This window comes from Lissotriton helveticus, chromosome 7, assembly GCF_964261635.1.
Source record: "Lissotriton helveticus chromosome 7, aLisHel1.1, whole genome shotgun sequence".
In the NCBI taxonomy this organism is placed as follows: domain Eukaryota; kingdom Metazoa; phylum Chordata; class Amphibia; order Caudata; family Salamandridae; genus Lissotriton; species Lissotriton helveticus.
In genome coordinates this window covers 1,481,096,975-1,481,114,030 of record NC_136068.1, presented here as the reverse complement: position 1 = coordinate 1,481,114,030, position 17,056 = coordinate 1,481,096,975, and the positions used below count along the sequence as shown (strand labels likewise).

General features: G+C 45.0%; 1 protein-coding gene across 3 annotated transcripts in view; it reads right to left on the bottom strand.

Moving 5' to 3' along the window:
* The window catches only part of LOC144770399 (uncharacterized), a 643,183-nt gene that overhangs the window by 280,577 nt on the left and 345,550 nt on the right, over positions 1 to 17,056 (bottom strand). For all 3 annotated transcript variants that reach the window (XM_078654899.1, XM_078654900.1, XM_078654898.1), the window contains exon 3: positions 1,833 to 1,989. In XM_078654899.1, coding sequence (XP_078511025.1) covers positions 1,833 to 1,989 — 157 coding nt within the window. The remainder of the gene's footprint in view (positions 1 to 1,832; positions 1,990 to 17,056) is intronic.

Sequence of the window (17,056 nt, the reverse complement as noted above, 5' to 3'; positions counted from 1 at the left end):
GGCCGTGTCACGTTCATAGCTCCAGAGTGGCATAAAGAGAAACCATTGTCCCCTCTGCCAGACGGCACAAGCAAATGGCCTTAGTCTTCCAGTCCCATATGTCAACAATCGCTATTTTCACACCCGCACACACAGTGCAAAATGTAGAAAATGCTTCAGGCGCCAGTTAGTGAAAAAGCAATTATAAAAATGTCTTTGTAGTTTCGTTTTTATGAGAGCTAAACCTAGTGTTAAAATAGCTCCAAGGAAATAACACTAAGATGTGTGTTTGTGCTACATCACATTATAACTTAAGATGGTTAAATCATCACATTAAAACATTAGCCATGTCAAACAAAAGTCAATTGATTGCATTAATACTTTGCGCTACCTTTTGATGGTGGTGTTAAATACAGTGTGGTCTGTGAGCCCCAGCCAATATAAATGGTTAAGATTTAAAACTACAAGAAATCTTTTGTGACCATAAGTAAAGCGTGTTGACCCCCCTTATTTACTAACCTTAATTCTTTTCATCTCTCTTGCTCACCCAGCACCCTCTCTCCACCCTATCTGGTGGGAGAGGACAGCTGCTTCTTTGTACTCCTGCTTGTTCTTCCCAAAGCAAAGTCAGCTGGATGACACCAACTGAACTTCACCCTAGTATAGTTAGTGTATTTAATTAAAGTTTATGGTCGGAGATGTGGTAATTTTGGGGCACCAGGGGTCAAGGTGAGGGAGATCAACACACTTGTGCTGATGCCACCATATCGGGTAATCTCGGTTTAAGGTCTTTAATCCTAGTTTCCTGCAGACATCTGACAGGTCAGGTCTGCTTGCTGTAAAGCTTTGATAGCCTTGATGTTTAATCGCTAGTTTAATTCTACACTCAGGCCGCCGCCTTCCATTTCTCAGATATGCAGTGGCCATGCATAATAATACCAAATTGATACATCTCTCCTTGCTGCACTAGTAATTCACAGCCCACCCTAACATCTGGAGGGTAGGTCTTCACTTTAAGAATCCTGTGGTCGGCCTGTACCCCAAGAAGCTTTGGAGGGCTGGTCTCCCCTAGCAGAATGCTATGGTATGATCTTACACCGTTGCCACCTAGAAGCAGGTCTCTACCTTTCACGTGCTGCAATCATCTTTTATCCTATGTCCAACCTCAGAAGCTCAGTTTCCACTTCCTCCTTTGACATACAGCAATGAATGTGGCCTTTATCGACCCACATATGATACCCGTGGAGAGCCAGCGTCACCCTGAAAAACCTTTCTTAACAGGGGACTGGTTTTTGCAACGTATTTAAGCAGTCATCTAACTCCCTTCTTGCCAAACCGCGTATGCTTTGTGGGTGGTCTTCCCTTACTGTGTATTGTGGTGAGCCTTTACCCAGTCTAATACTAGATGGGCATGTCTCCTCACAGAGCACACTTCAGTTAACCTTTTCTTACCCTGAAACCTGGTGAACATGTCTCCCCTTTCAGCATGGAATGTTACGCCTTTGCTCCTGCCATTCAGACCACATATCTGACACCCAGAGGACAGGTCGACCCTTGCAATGTGCCCTAAAAGTGCTTTTAACTCATCTGTCTGGCGCCCAGTGAACAGGTACTCACCAAATGAACACTGTGTAGTCCTTTAATTGACTACTGGACCCAGAGAGGGAAAGCAACAAGTCTCCACAACATCACCCCACCGCCATGCAGATCACTTTGATACTTAGAGGTGAGGAGGTCCAATGCAGCAACGTACTTCCGACTCAAGTAACACCACCGGCAGCACGTTGCTGCTCAGCACTGTCCATTTTACCCCCCTTCTGGCATCTAGGCACATCCTGGCAAACAAGTCTCACCTTGCAGCATGCTGCGGTAGGCAGTCTCGGAGATGGCATAAATGTGTGGTGGCATCTCATGGCGCTTCTTGCCCCGATACATCTCCACAATCTGCTCCGTGTAGATAGGCAGGTTCTTGTATGGGTTGATGACCACACAGAAAAGGCCAGAGTATGTCTGCAAGAGATCAAAGGAAGAGCAATAAGAACACAGAACATTAAGTGGCAGAGGTGTGAAAACAGGACTGAGAAGAACCTAAAATTGCTCCATATTGGCATACATGAAGAAAGCCAAGAGGCCACAGAAACGAATTCACACAGAGATGGGGAAAGAGAACGTGCAACTACAGGGGTTTCTGGGATTGGATCCACATTAGGGAGGAAAAATGTGATACTGAAGACTCAAGCTAGGAGACCAAGAATCTTGGAAGGTTCATTCCCTTGAGGGATGAGGAGAAGATAATGCTGTTCCATATGGAGGATCTGTGACAGAATGTTGACACAGACTAATTTGGGAGGGGGAAACAGCGGAACACCAGAGCACTAAGAGCCGGGAATAACACTGACTTCAGGGAGAAGGAAATAAAAAAGGCCAATGAGTGAATAAAGTTAAATCATTTAACAATAGGGGAGCAAAAAAACAGCCAATCGTAGGACATGGGATCCAATGGTATTGAATGCAAAAGACAGAGGAAGTCAATTGAAGAACCTGGGATCCAGTGACTTCTACTGATTGCAATAAAAACAACTGGTAATGACAATACGACTGGCTTTGAAGTGGTAATGTACAGTACTGTAACATTTTATAATTATACAGTAACAGAGGGAAAATTTTTACTTTGCTTCAGGGAAGCAATAAATGTGAACTGTGTGTGCGTGTGGGAGCACACGTGTATGCTCTGAGCAGGCGCAGTAGTAAAAATACTCTTTTTACATAGTCTTCTTTTCAACAGTTTCAAACATATGCTTAAGGCTCATATAAACCACATCACTGACCATTAACTTGAAGTAAACACGCTGCATTTTAACCCATAATCCTCAGACTATAGTCTGTGACCCATAATGCAATCTTCAGAGTTGTATTAGCAAAGATGCCTCACACAGGTCCTTTACAATCAATAGTGCTCTTCATGTTACCTGTCCAATAGTGACATGCACACAAATCTCCTTCAAGAGACATGTTAAATGGGTGGTTGTGGCCAGAGCTAAAGGTAAGGCCTGTGTCCTGTCAGACTGTGCAGAGAGCACCGAAATGCAGACTACGTATTTCCCACAGAGGGCAGTAGTGAAGCGGCTCACTTTTAAAATATTACAAGTTCCACTCTCAGAGGGAAAGAGAAATCTGCTCATGAGCCCTCGAGGGGTATTTGCCGTCCATGTCAGAAAAAATATATAATATTTGGGAACCCGTAATCCAAGTACTGTCTAATTTCCCAATTACAGTCGAGTTGTGACATCTATAGTCCCCTGTAACATGGTAATTATGGAGCTGCTCAACTGTAATCATTGGTTACAGTTTAGTATAAATGTCATAATGCTTGCTGCAAATACAATAGCCAAGGTGAATGGTAGATCATGGAATGAGCATTAGTAAAGCTGCAGTTTACAGAACAGAAAATGAGATTTGGCTTTTTGCTCTTCTGATCTGTTTTTCTTAAATGAACAGTAACCACCAGAAAAGAAAGATTTATGGCAATGTGTTTATTTTTCATAACAGAAAAGAAAGAATGCCTCAAGGTGTTGCTATTCATTTGGACCTACAGCCTTTAAAAAAAAAAGAAAATCAGATTTTACATTAAACTGATTCAAATACATTTCTGCTAACTACTTTTTGGTGCGTTTAGTTTCGTACTATAGATTTAAAGTTTATCCTTCACGTCCAAACCACACTATCTCTTTCTTATGAAGGAGCAAAGTCCCAAGAATTTAAGATGTTTGTTGGAAGAGTGATGTTATGTGCCCATGTATTGTAAGGAATAACATGCCTCAGGACATACCATATAAAGATATTGTAAGTCACCTAGAGTTCCATGACCTTATAAGGGAGCTGTGACCTCTGTCTCGTTATTTTACATGGACATGGGACTCCTCGGTAAACTACAACATCCTTATTACATATGACAGGCAATAGCTAATCCTACATATAATCTCTTTATAGACAACCATGCCAGTTACAATAATCTGCCTACACTAGGTCTGGAAAGTAGATTGGTAGGGGAGCCTCAGGGCACAGATGTAGCACTTGGGGGCGGGGGCTGTACAGATACAGCTGAGTGGGTGCAGTTTCCTCCGACCACTCTGCTGTAAGCTCTCACCACAGGTCAGTGAGGTATGCATCTGCTGGCCTGCCAGACCAGGGAAGTTGGAAGCGGAGAGAAACCCTCAAACCCCTCCAGTGAAACTAAATTGTGAGGAAATCTCATCACTTTAGATGGTTGGTTTTTCATGACTTTGACATCAATGCCATTGTAAATGAAGATATTCCCCTTATAATCCAATGTGGCTCACCTTCGGGCCACATGAACGAATTGTGCTCTAGATAAGACTTAATCTGCCACAATGCCATGATGTTCAAATGAGGCAATCATGCCCGTTGAGCTGGCCATGCTGCTGGCTCGTGTGGCCTGAAACTCTGTTCTTGCTGAAACACCGGTAGCAGTTTCTAGTACATAATAAACACATGTGGTTTCATTTCTATTGATGCTATATAGTGTAACAATACAAGTCCATTACAGTACAAGGACATTTGACATCCCATTAGCTAAAATAGAACTACTTAATAAACTGAATCACAGAACTACTCCTCAGTCTAATACTTGTACAGAAGACCAACATACAGGTGGGCCACAAGCCGCCATCAATAATGCTTCTTAGAGCACTTTGTGTGATTACATTAGCTGTAAACTGCAGCTAATGCAGTCTCTAGCCAGACCAAAAAAGGCAGCTTTTAACCCCAGGTCCTGTGAAAGTGACCCAATCATTTTAAAGGAGCTACAAAAAAACAGGTGCCAGTGAGTGAAAGGTTGTGTGGCCGAGTATTAAGGGGGATGGCAGGCAGCCATTCATGGCTGAGGGACAATCGTTAATCACAGCAAGAGATTAGTAACATCATCTCAGAGAACCCACTGACTTTCATGAATTCCTAAGTGAGAGAAGCCCCAGCCTGCCAAGGGAACGGGTACCTCGGACTTTCATGAACTAGATAAAGAGAAGCATGAGCCATTCAGATGAGCTGGAATTCAGTACTATAGCAGAGAGACGCATCAACCAAGGAGAGAACCTGGACCTCAGTTATACTAATTAAAAGAAGAGGAAAGCAGAAGCCAGGTAGTGGACCCAGAGCCCGGGGATTATCAAGATTTAAAGAGAAAGAAGCAAGCAACCCATTAGAGGACCTGGGACAACGCGGCAAGAGCTAAACAAAGTAGAGAAATACCTTTGAGTCACACGAGGACCCAGAGATATTAATTACACGGAATGAGACTAGGAAATGTATCAGGACCTGGGGCCCTGACTTATGACTGCAAGAAAAGTGTCGGGGCGATCAAAGCACGGAGGATCCAGTGAAATCAGTAACTACTTAGGAGAGCCAATGAGATGAACTAGGACACAACACATGTCAACTACAGGTAAAGAGCACCAGAATCCCTTGAACGGGAGTGTAATTGGCTCAGCAGTGGTTCCAAGGGCAAGGGGGATACGCTGGAACCAATCAGATGGCCGGAGAGCCATTGAAGTCATTACTTAGGAGGGCACACGATCATGGGCGTAGGAGACACTAAATTTCTGGGGGGGACAGGGACAACATTGTGGACTTTCCAGTGACCCTATACAAATCGCCCATTGTGTGAGACCGTACGCGCGTTAAATGTATACAATCGCATAGTTATGAAGAGAAATATTAAGAAAGGCAGGCAAGTAGTGGACTTGGAAGATGAACTGGCTACTCAAATGCGGTACTAAGATGATCCTGCTCAGTTGTTAAATGGTGACAAGTACAAAGAAATGAAACTGAGGGACTTGAGACAATATCTTCACTAGCAGTATCCTGAGCCCAGATGCCATCAGGTGTGAAACTCCACATAGTTTTAAGAGCAATAGAGAATTGTGAAACACAGAACTAGGAGAGAGTGTGTGTGAGATGCACGAAGTTTCAAACATGTTGCAGGTAACCTCTAGCCTATAGTCCACCGGTACTCTGCCATAGCCTGCCCTTGCACCCAAAATATGTAAGGGAGTGAGTACCAAATTGCCAATTCCCAGACTTAAAAATCAAATAAAAAATAGTACAAATACTATGTTCATTGTTTGTATGATAGGTGTGACCTCTGCAGGTGGAAATTTTACACATTGAAGAAACACCGTTTTAAAGAATACTGCCTCACAAAGCATTAATAGCCAAGAAACTAGCTAACTCTAACACCACTGGTTGACTTTCAGCTGCACTATGTAAGGCTAGGTTTCAAAGTCCATGCCTATAGTAGAAAACATAAAAATACAAGTACCAGAATGCAAAGGGCTGCTGGCTAAAAAGCCACAAGTGGCCGATAACCTCATCTATAATTGTTGTCCACTTGGAGCTTTAAAATTGAAAGTCACTCAGCTGAAAATATAATTTGTACAGTCTTCAAAAGCATAATTTTTCCTGAAAACCCACTTGAGTGTCCCTAATTCAAGATGACCCACAGCTGTCACAAACAAACACAAACAGAAAGCTCGGAGGGCAGGTGGCACTTGGCACACGTTTTATCAAGAAGATGCCCTAGCAGGCCTGACACTTCTAAAGGTGGCCAGGCGCCGACTGGTGCAGTAAGGTCATGAGGGCTACTCACATTTCAAATGCTGGTTCAGGACTGTGAGTAAATCTCTTGCACTTTTTGCGAATCACAAACACAAGCACAAGAGGCTTAAGTGGGAAAATCAATTTTTAATTTGGGAACACTGTCAGGCCATTAATGGTAAAAGACTTGATAATGGGGCAACTCAGTTTACACTTGCCACACCTGCAAAAAGAGCCCTCATATTTCTCTCCGGGTTCAGAGTGGTTCTGCCTGAATAAATGTAGCTTACCATTAATGTTATCACCGTACTCTATAATATCATTAGATACACAGTGGTCAAGCCATGGGTCTTCCCTTTTCCTGAAATTGCTCTCAGGTATATTAGTCCACTTGGTTAAGCTGATGTAATCCAAGACTACATATCCCAAGATGCATTAGTGTGCTTAAGGAAAGTCAGGGACTACAAAATAGCGTTTTTCCTGATAGTGTCATCTGGTACCTTTATTGGGCTTCATTAGTAAAATGACAAGGCACAGGGAAAGTGCCCTTGCCCCTATGCAGCCCGTGATTCCTAATTTCAAACCCCAGTTCCCACTTGAGCCAACTGTGATCTGCGACTGCCGTGCTTAACCCCTACTCTGATAATACTCCAGTTTCTGGGGGTTCGACATTGACCACTGCTTTCAGCCTATTATGTTTTCAGAGTGGGGGAAAAAAGTAGGAGTACTGTGGGCAGCGAATCAGAGGCCCAGAATAACCTGAGGATTAGATTTATGGGTGGAGTCAGAGGTGTGGCCAGAAAGAGCAAATCTTCCCTATATTTAGTATTTGTTTAGCATTTCACTGACCAGTTACAAACTACTACGCTATCTAATTCAACCAATAGCCGCACATGCTTATTTAAGGTTTAATATGAGTTATTGACATTAAAATACATTCACAAAGTGGGATATGTTTCCAATCACAGAATGTCCCAAATACGCTTAAAAGTGGAATCACAGGCCATTTGTCTCTGAGCCAAGCAGTTTTTGTCATCAGTACTTTTCTCTTTTCCGCAGTTCAAATATGAATAGCAAAATATCCTAGTTTGCAAATGTTTTGATCATAATTATAGTTGTACCATATTTGCCACATAATTCATCATCTGCTGAATAATCTGACAATTTTAACTAAAAAGTGGTTTGGAGCTCACAGGGATCAAAAATTACTGATTAAATGTGACTTATGTTGCTGCAAAGTGGAGGGCCCTTTGCAAAGGTTGACTGGTCACCTTTCTCCTTGATGCATTTGTATGTTATATTGGTACTAACGAGGCAAAATCTTTGCAGAGACTGTAGGTGTGTGTAAAAATGTCAAAATTCACTTGAAGTAACGTATTCCTTAAATTAATAATTGTTCCCCATAATTAAGAATTTTAACCAAAACTAAAGTCATGTGTTTTTCACATGTATTGTAAAAAAACTTGTAATGTCTGACACAAAACATATCCAATCACAACAGCATCTTGGTTTTCTGGATCAGCTGATTGTATTGCTGTTTCACTAGTAGTAATTCATCCCCCCTTCCCGGACGATTTCACTGTCATGTCATACATGTGAACTAAGTCCCATGAAGTGCGGAATGGCTAGTTTCACTGTTGTCTAAGCTGCATGCCAATGCATTTAGTTTTCGGCAGCACCAACCCACATGGATGGGCTTCACCTTTACCCATAGCTTAATGAACCAGGGCTCTCTTCGTGGAAAGTAAACAACACTTTAACATGCTGGGTGGAATCAGGGCCCTTTGTTAGCTACACCTAGTGGCAGATTCAAGGACATATTACTCCCACTGTTAGATTGTGCTCAGCAAAGGAGAACGCCCCCACCGAAAGCTCACCTCTTGAAGGGGAGAATTACACATTTAATTTTAAACCACCAAACTGCGTGTCTTTTCAAATACTGCAAACGTCTTGAACATTAAATAGCAAGCCCGGATTTCAAGCCACAGACAATCTAATTGTAATGTTACCCTCTGTGAATAAATATTGGATTAAAATTTTAGGGCAAGAAGAGTGCAAAGGTTTGAATGACCGAAATATTTTCTGACCTAGCTAATGTTTTAATGGCAGTTCAGGGTGGTCTGAGAGCACTGAATCCCTCTTTCAGAGACAGGTTTTGCAGATGAAGCCAGGCTAGCAGCAGGCCCTGCTTTGCTCTGCATTGATATGTCGTGGCAGTGCCTGTCTGAGAGATGGAGATCAAGTTATCACCGGCCCCATTCCCAATCATGTTAACCTGCACTTCATAAACTAGCTGGACAAAAGCTGAGAACATGGGGGCCCTAAAGGTTAAGTACACATGTTTGACCCGTGCAGACCTCCGCAGATCTTAAATACGTTGTGCTCTTGTGAGGTAGCTGACTGTGCTGAAAAGTATCCTGGGAGTGTCTTTAAATGCTTAGACGCTCTTCTTATATTTAACAAATTGTTTAAAAAAAAAAACACTTTTCTTCTGGGGAAACATTTTTTGAGTGCAGCTTGCTCCAAAAAATAGAAAGTCGCCTATTGGATATCTTGTGTTATTCTCCAGTGATGCGGCCTTGGGGTTCCGGTAATATTTACACACTCCTACCTGGCCCTCGTGCAACTGTAAATTTTGTAACTTGTGGGGTTGGAGGGGGGGGGGAGGGGTTACGCGCCTGCGTGTCCGTGTGTGGATACAATGCCACTGAGAGTCTATTCATCTCTTAAATCAATAGACCAAATCATATGCAAATGGCACCAGAACCTATAAATCGCATTTTATTGTACAACATCCAGCGCCTGGTGTTCAGTATAGCGACCTCCGAAGGATGAAAGAGAGTCAGCAGTGATATGTACTTCAGCACATGTATAACTTAAATGGCAGCAGTAAGTCTTTTGTCGTTTATTTTAAGCCCATAAGACATGAGTGCGCACCCAGTTAAACGGCACTCAGATTGTGACATGATGAGAACATTTGAGCCGACACGGCTCCTCCTTTCAGCAGCGCACTGGTTGCATCGCATCATTGTGTTATGTTGTGGAATGTCATTGCTGGCCAGCGCACTGGAGCGGAGGCTGTGTTACACAAGAGGAGGGTATGGGTTTTAGGCAGAGCCACTGGAATTCTAAAACTGGGGAGCCCAACATTTTCACTGTCATGTCACACCTGGCTGATCACATGTCAATGTCAGGTAAAATGAAAGTTCAGCAAATAGCAAACTAAAAGTGGAGTCACAGAGCAGAAGAGAAGGAGAGGCGCAACGAGAAAGCAAGAATGAGGGAGGGGGAAAACGAGTACAACAGACCGACAGATGAATGCAGTGTAACAGCTCTTGGCTTTACTTACAAGTTAACCGAACCAAAAGTCAGTCACTTCAATGGGATAGGTACTCACGCAGGACCTCACACTTAGTGGGAGCGTGCTGCTGCAGCCCTTCCTTCTTCAAGCCGGCCACAGACACGGGGGCGAGGAGTCCAAGGTCAGCAAATCAATCAGTGCACTGGCTACAGGCATCTGAGGTGAGAAATAAATAATTCCTGGAGCCTCAGGGTGCTGTGCCACACAAAGAGTTGTAAAGGGCAGAGGCAGGGGGGCGAGTGGTCTCTGACGTCACCTTATGCTGTGACTATCGGACAGGGTCGGATTGGGATCACAATTTGGCCCGGGCACTGCCTAAAAAAGTGGCCCACATTCGCGGGGCGTGCCCTTTTACGAAATACCATTTGGTTACTCTCAGAGGTGTCATTTGTAGAGAAATTTCTGGTAAATTAAGCATTTTAAAGCTTATAGAGCGAGTAACATTAATAAAGACTAGGAGCACTGCAGTTCTGATAACTGAATACTTACTTGCAATCTTAATGCCCTGCACAATGTAGTTAGATACTCTTTCCCAACCAGCTATGTTGTTGACTCTGATCATCACATAAATCAGAAATCTAGTACAAAGTCATGGAGAAAGAATTAGACTGGAATCTCTGGGAATAAAATATGTAATAACAAAAGTAACAGGAAGAGCAACTCTGAACCTCTGCCATGGAGAATAGAACCTCTAATGCCAACAGTGAATATGTTTTTTTACTCGTCAAGAGTACCCTACTCCCTTGACTACAACAAGTGGTCTCTCTCTCCATTTTACATACTACTGTGGCTAGACAGTGATCTCCAGCTCTGCTGGGTAGTGCCAACGGGAGGGCTGGGGGAAAAAGAGGTAAAGAGAGGTGAAGTAGAACTAGAAATCCGGTAGTGATAGGTGTGATGGGGAAAGTCCAAAGTTAAAGACACAAAGATTGGATAGCCGGGAGAAAAGGAACATAGATATAGATAGAGGAAGAAGTAGGTAGGTAATGAGAGTAAGAGGACAGTTCCTCCCCGGCTCCTCCTGTCTCTGTTTGCCCTATCCCAGAGGAAGAGCGAGATGTGAATCCGGAGGATCCTGCCCTCTGTATGCCAATAGTTGGATGGAGGAGCCCGGAACTACTCTATCATGATCATCCCTTTTCCCGTGATCAAGGGCCTCTGCCCCCTGCCGGTCACCTGGTGTGTCGGAGCAGGCGTGGCCTGAATGACCACCTCGCCAGGACTCAACACTCATTTCCCTCTCAGACACTGATGCGAGCCCTTAGCATGCAGCATGTCGGGCAAGCACTATAAGGGGCCAGAGGTTACGTGCTGCATTACTTCAAGGTGTTTCTGACCCTGCCCTTCTTTGAGGCTCAGCAGTTGCCCATATAAGGTCCATGGGGGTAAAGCCACAGTCAGGTGAGCCACATCAATGAAGGTAGTAAGTGACTCTAGGCAGGCAGTGAGTATGCAGCTTTGCATGGTGCACATGTGGTGTGGCTGGTTTCACAGCATTGTGTAATGTGCTGCAGACGGGTATAATGTCACCTGTTTGTGGACTGGACAGGCAACGGCTTCTGACCAAGTCAGTCATCAGTGTTACAGAAGAACCGTGTCTTGCACCACAACTACCGCAAGCACATTTGAAACCCACACTACTTAGGCAAATCACAAACTAGGCATTCATACACAAACCATACCCATATTCGGCCCGCTCTCTCGTTGCCCATTGTCCCTCATTCAGACCCGACCAGTAGTCTTTCCTGAACTCTACCATGTCCCGTCCCTTCCCGTCTTTCCTGAAGTATTTCTCATCACTCACACAGACAATCTGTTGCGCACCAAAACTCTCTCTGGACCGCTCTCCTGGTCTTCCATCCTATGGACCTTACCTCACCCAGACGCTGTACCTCTCCCCCTCTGCCCCCTTCCTGGAGACTACTTCATACCCCAGTCTAAGGATACACAGAGCGAAGCATTGGGAAGCCCACACTACGGTAAATCCCACTCCACATAATTCCAGTACACTCAAAACCAAATCATTACTATCCACATAATTCCACTGCACACCTTGCCACATAATTCTACGCCACACTATTCCACAACTAGCAATTCGAATCCAACCCACATAATTGCACTCCATAACACATACCACCGCTCCATTCCAAAACACATGGGTAAAACACATTGTCATTTACAGCGCCAATAGCTCCAACTCTTGCGAATGCGCAACCTATTGGCATTGCCAATGCTTGTTTTTTATTGCTGTTGTTCTTTTTGACAGTTTTATATATTGTGAACCCAACCCAAGGCAAAGGCTATTTAAGCGCTATTCATGAGCACCAATTACAGTACACAAGATCAGATGTTTTATTTAAGGGCCTAGGAGATGAAGTTATTTGCTCAGAATCACAGGATGTTGAGAGCAGACGCCTGGACTCAAACCTGATCCCCCATCTCTGCAACTCTGACCTTCAGGTCACATGTGCCTATGCACACGCAAGCCATGAAAGTGGAGGATATTGTTCTTTGGAAGGACACTGGGGGCAAGGTGACAATGGCCGACACCCTGAACAATAGGACAACAGGGAGGCCCTTTCACTTAGAAAATTACTAAATCCCCCCTCCAGCCCCCCTTGCCAGAGCAACAGAACTGCCAGGCCCATTTATATTACTAAATTACTCAAGCTCTCCCCAGTCCTCCACTGCCTCGGGGCAATGGCCTGACAGAGGAGGGTGTAAAGCATAAAACTCCACTGCTGTGCCATCCAGAGGGGCGAGGGTAGCGGTGAGAAGATGGTTCAAGTCCACAACATCACCTGTCCCCCACAGCGAGGCCCCAGCACAAACCCACCCTCCTCCGCCCACCAGTGCACTGAATGAGAAGGCCCATGTGCGAGGTGTCAGATGAAAACACCTTTTCTGGGCTGTGTGGCCCCAGGGGGGCCGAGGTGAGAATGGCTCACTGGCCTGAGGAATACCTGGCCCCCAGGGAGGCCGATTCTCGCATACAGTCCCCAGCTTCCCAGCCCACCATCAGGGCAAAAGGTTGGCAAGGCAGGGGGTCAAAGAGAGACCACAACTAATCATCGCCCAAAGGCCATATCACACGCTCCCCACCGAGGCAGTTTTTCGTTATACCTGTCCAGTGCTCTCTGTCTGCTGGGAAATTAACAAGGGGGAAAAAAACGGCCCACAGAGGGCACCAACACACCGGCCCTTCGGCCAATGCCCGATTGCACGCTGTGCCAATCTGCCCCTGCTATCGGATCATTGACGGCTCACAGACAGGGACCTGGAGAGGCGCCAGGTCAAGTGCAGGGCCATTAGGTCACGCAGCTCCAGCTCGCACTTTTTTTTCGCGCGCTAAAAGCCTGCTAATCTCCCTCTCAGGTGGGAGAAGGGAAATGTGTTTGTCCCCTGCGTCCCCCCACTCCAAAATCTGGGGGGGATATGTCCCCCGTGTCCCCCACAGTTCCTACGCCCATGCACACGATCAGAGGTACTGAAATCCAGGAGTACAATTAATTACAAGGCGAAACAAGCATTGGAAATGCAATAGGTCTCGCACCATTAGAGTTAGTGCTTTTAGAATTGTTTATGGGTTTTTTTTGTAAATGTTTAGCATTTTTGTTTCCTGTAGCCAATGCTAAAGAATTACAAATAAAAAAAGCCATAAACATTTCTTAAAGCTCTAACTGAAATGGTCTGAGACCTATTGCACTGTGTGAGGGTGAGGGGTTGAGGATGAGTGAGGGTGAGGGTGAGAGTGGGTGAGGGTGAGTGAGGGTGAGGGGTTGAGGGTGAGTGAGGGTGAGGGGTTGAGGGTGAGTGAGAGTGAGGGTGAGTGAGGGTGAGTGAGGGTGAGTGAGGGTGAGGGGTTGAGGGTGAGTGAGAGTGAGGGTGAGTGAGGGTGAGGGGTTGAGGTTGAGGGTGAGGTGTTGAGGGTGAGTGAGGGTGAGGGTGAGTGAGGGTGAGGGTGAGTGAGGTGTTGAGGGTGAGTGAGGGTGAGGGTGAGTTAGGGTGAGGGGTTGAGGGTGAGTGAGAGTAGTTGAGGCTGAGTGAGGGTGAGTGAGAGTGAGGGTGAGTGAGGGGTTGAGGGTGAAGGTTTGAGGGTGAGGGTGAGCACACAAGCTTAGGAGTATGTCTTAGCACAACTTGCCCTCACCAATCACCTTTCACTTCTCAGGGCCTATGGACTTTCAAGGCTACAGATAGCATCTGCCATGTGCCTTAGAGGAACATTTATGTTTTAAAAATGTATTTGACAAATAATTATCGATCCATAGTTCAGCGCCGGCGAGATTATGCATTTTTGATATTTTTTGTTGCTGCACAGGCACTCGTGAGCATCATCTTTACCAGACTATACTATGGGTGGGCCGAGAGTTAGGCAGTCCAGGATCTGGGTGTTGCCATTTTAGAATGGCCCCTTACTTGCCAACTGATGGAGAATTGTTGGGTGGTCTCACTACTACTCGCTGATCTTGTAATTCATGCTCTAATACAAATGAACACTAAATAGCTTTTTATTCACCATCTCAGCAAGAGGCCAACAATTGAATAAGCAGAGTGTGAACCCTTCAGTGAACAGCACCAGTGTAAGTTGTGGATGACTTGAGGATTGTCGCTCATATTTTAACAGATTCGTAACTATTTCACATACATCTTTTTAGTACGAAAGATTCGCTGTTTTTTATTTTCTCATCTCTGATGCATTTTACTTGTTTCTTTTCATTCCTGCATAAACCATAGAGCCAACTCGGCACAAACGTGTTATAATGTGGTCAGAGGGAGGGGCACTAGATGACGAGATGTGGACTACCGCCACATTATGCAAGCTTGCCAGAGCCTCTGTGCCTTGTGGTAAACTACAGCTGTTCTTGAAGTGCTCAGAGCTGCTTCTTCATTCAACGTAAGCCATCGCTTCACTCCAATGAGAGCATCTGAGCATCCTGAAATTGACGTCCTTTGCATAATAAAAGTGTTTACATACCTCAAGCTTCTTTCTCTAGGATTCTTTCTGTAGGATTTCCTTCTGTTTCCTGCTCAATGGTTTCTTCAATGAAATGTTCTTAATTGCTTGTTTCTTTGCTGATTTTTTGGAGAGCAGAACTAGAGCACAGCTTGTAGCTACTCCTTTCAGTCTTTCGTCATATTTCAGTTACTGGTGCGTGTACTGCATCATTGAGGCACACGGCCCTGGTGCTGGGTGTGCAGGGTCGATTTTTACATTGACACAAACATGGGAAATAAGTGGTGCAAATTGAAATTATACTGTTTTCGTGCATGCTATTTAAAAAACAAAAATACGCTATTCCCTCAAAGTTATTACCAGCAAAATAACGAGAGTGTAGTTTGCACAAAGCTCTAAAATAGCACTGGAAACAAAGACAACAAGTGAAAGCAAGTTGCGGTAAAGCGGGTTTGGGCTTTCATTTAATGTTATTCCCGAAATGTGCTCCAGGCAACACGTTAATCTCTTTGTACGTCGTGTTTGTGCTGCATATTTGGAGGCTTGACAATAACATGCTAGTTGGGGCTGAGCAACACCAAAATGGTTAAAGGGACTGTAAGAAGGGACGGTGCAAGGAAAACAAACTGCGAGGGGCGGAAGGAAGGAGACAATGTAAAAAAAATTCAAATGAAAAGAAGCGAGACGGGTCAATTACATGTTCCCTCCAAGCGCAATGCCGCTGCCAGCAGCGGCAGAGCAAGAAAGTCAGCACAAACAAACGGTGCGAAGAGGTGGCTCAACATATAACGATGCCGACTTTGGAGAAGGAGAACAGGGTTCGAGCCTCAGCGTGGGCGGCATCATTAATTATAAATTAAATAAACTGAGATCTCCTGCATATTAAATATAAATAAATAAACAGCGTGCGTGGGGTGAGGGCAGGAAGCTGCCAGCTATTTAAAAAACAAAAATACGCTATTCCCTCAAAGTTATTACCAGCAAAATAACGAGAGTGTAGTTTGCACAAAGCTCTAAAATAGCACTGGAAACAAAGACAACAAGTGAAAGCAAGTTGCGGTAAAGCGGGTTTGGGCTTTCATTTAATGTTATTCCCGAAATGTGCTCCAGGCAACACGTTAATCTCTTTGTACGTCGTGTTTGTGCTGCATATTTGGAGGCTTGACAATAACATGCTAGTTGGGGCTGAGCAACACCAAAATGGTTAAAGGGACTGTAAGAAGGGACGGTGCAAGGAAAACAAACTGCGAGGGGCGGAAGGAAGGAGACAATGTAAAAAAAATTCAAATGAAAAGAAGCGAGACGGGTCAATTACATGTTCCCTCCAAGCGCAATGCCGCTGCCAGCAGCGGCAGAGCAAGAAAGTCAGCACAAACAAACGGTGCGAAGAGGTGGCTCAACATATAACGATGCCGACTTTGGAGAAGGAGAACAGGGTTCGAGCCTCAGCGTGGGCGGCATCATTAATTATAAATTAAATAAACTGAGATCTCCTGCATATTAAATATAAATAAATAAACAGCGTGCGTGGGGTGAGGGCAGGAAGCTGCCAGATATGGAAATACCAGCATCAAAGAAAACAAGACGGAGGGAAGAGAGGGGAGAGGGGAGGGGGGAGGAGAAATGCGACACGGCGGGAAGGGGCAGGCAGGATGACTCAGGGGAGGGGGCGGAGCGGGGCAGAGCGGCATGTGGGTGTGAAGAAGCCGGGCCTTTGAAGTGAAGCTAAGCTTCACTTCAAAGGTGTCGGAGGAATGCGGGCGGCTGTGCACGCGCTTTTAAGCTCAATGCACATGCGCATTGAGCTTAAAAGTCACGGGCACTGCAAGGAATCGCCACGATTCCTTGCAAGTTAGATAAAGAGTAGATGAGCCCCTATAGTCTCGCTTGCTCGATGCGCATGCGCATCGACAGGCGAGACCTAAAAACGGGGCCCAATCAGAGGCCAAGGATCCTAGTCAAAGTGGATGACAGGGACACGCAGGAGCCTAGCAGAGGAGTCCCGTGTCACTTCCTGGTTAATAATTGGAATGAAAGTGAAGTCACACTCGGCCAGAGGACACGGGGCACAGCGAGGTCACTAAATGTAATGGGGACCAAGAAGCAGCCAATGGTAGGGCACGAGGCGCAGGAGCCTGCCATTAAAC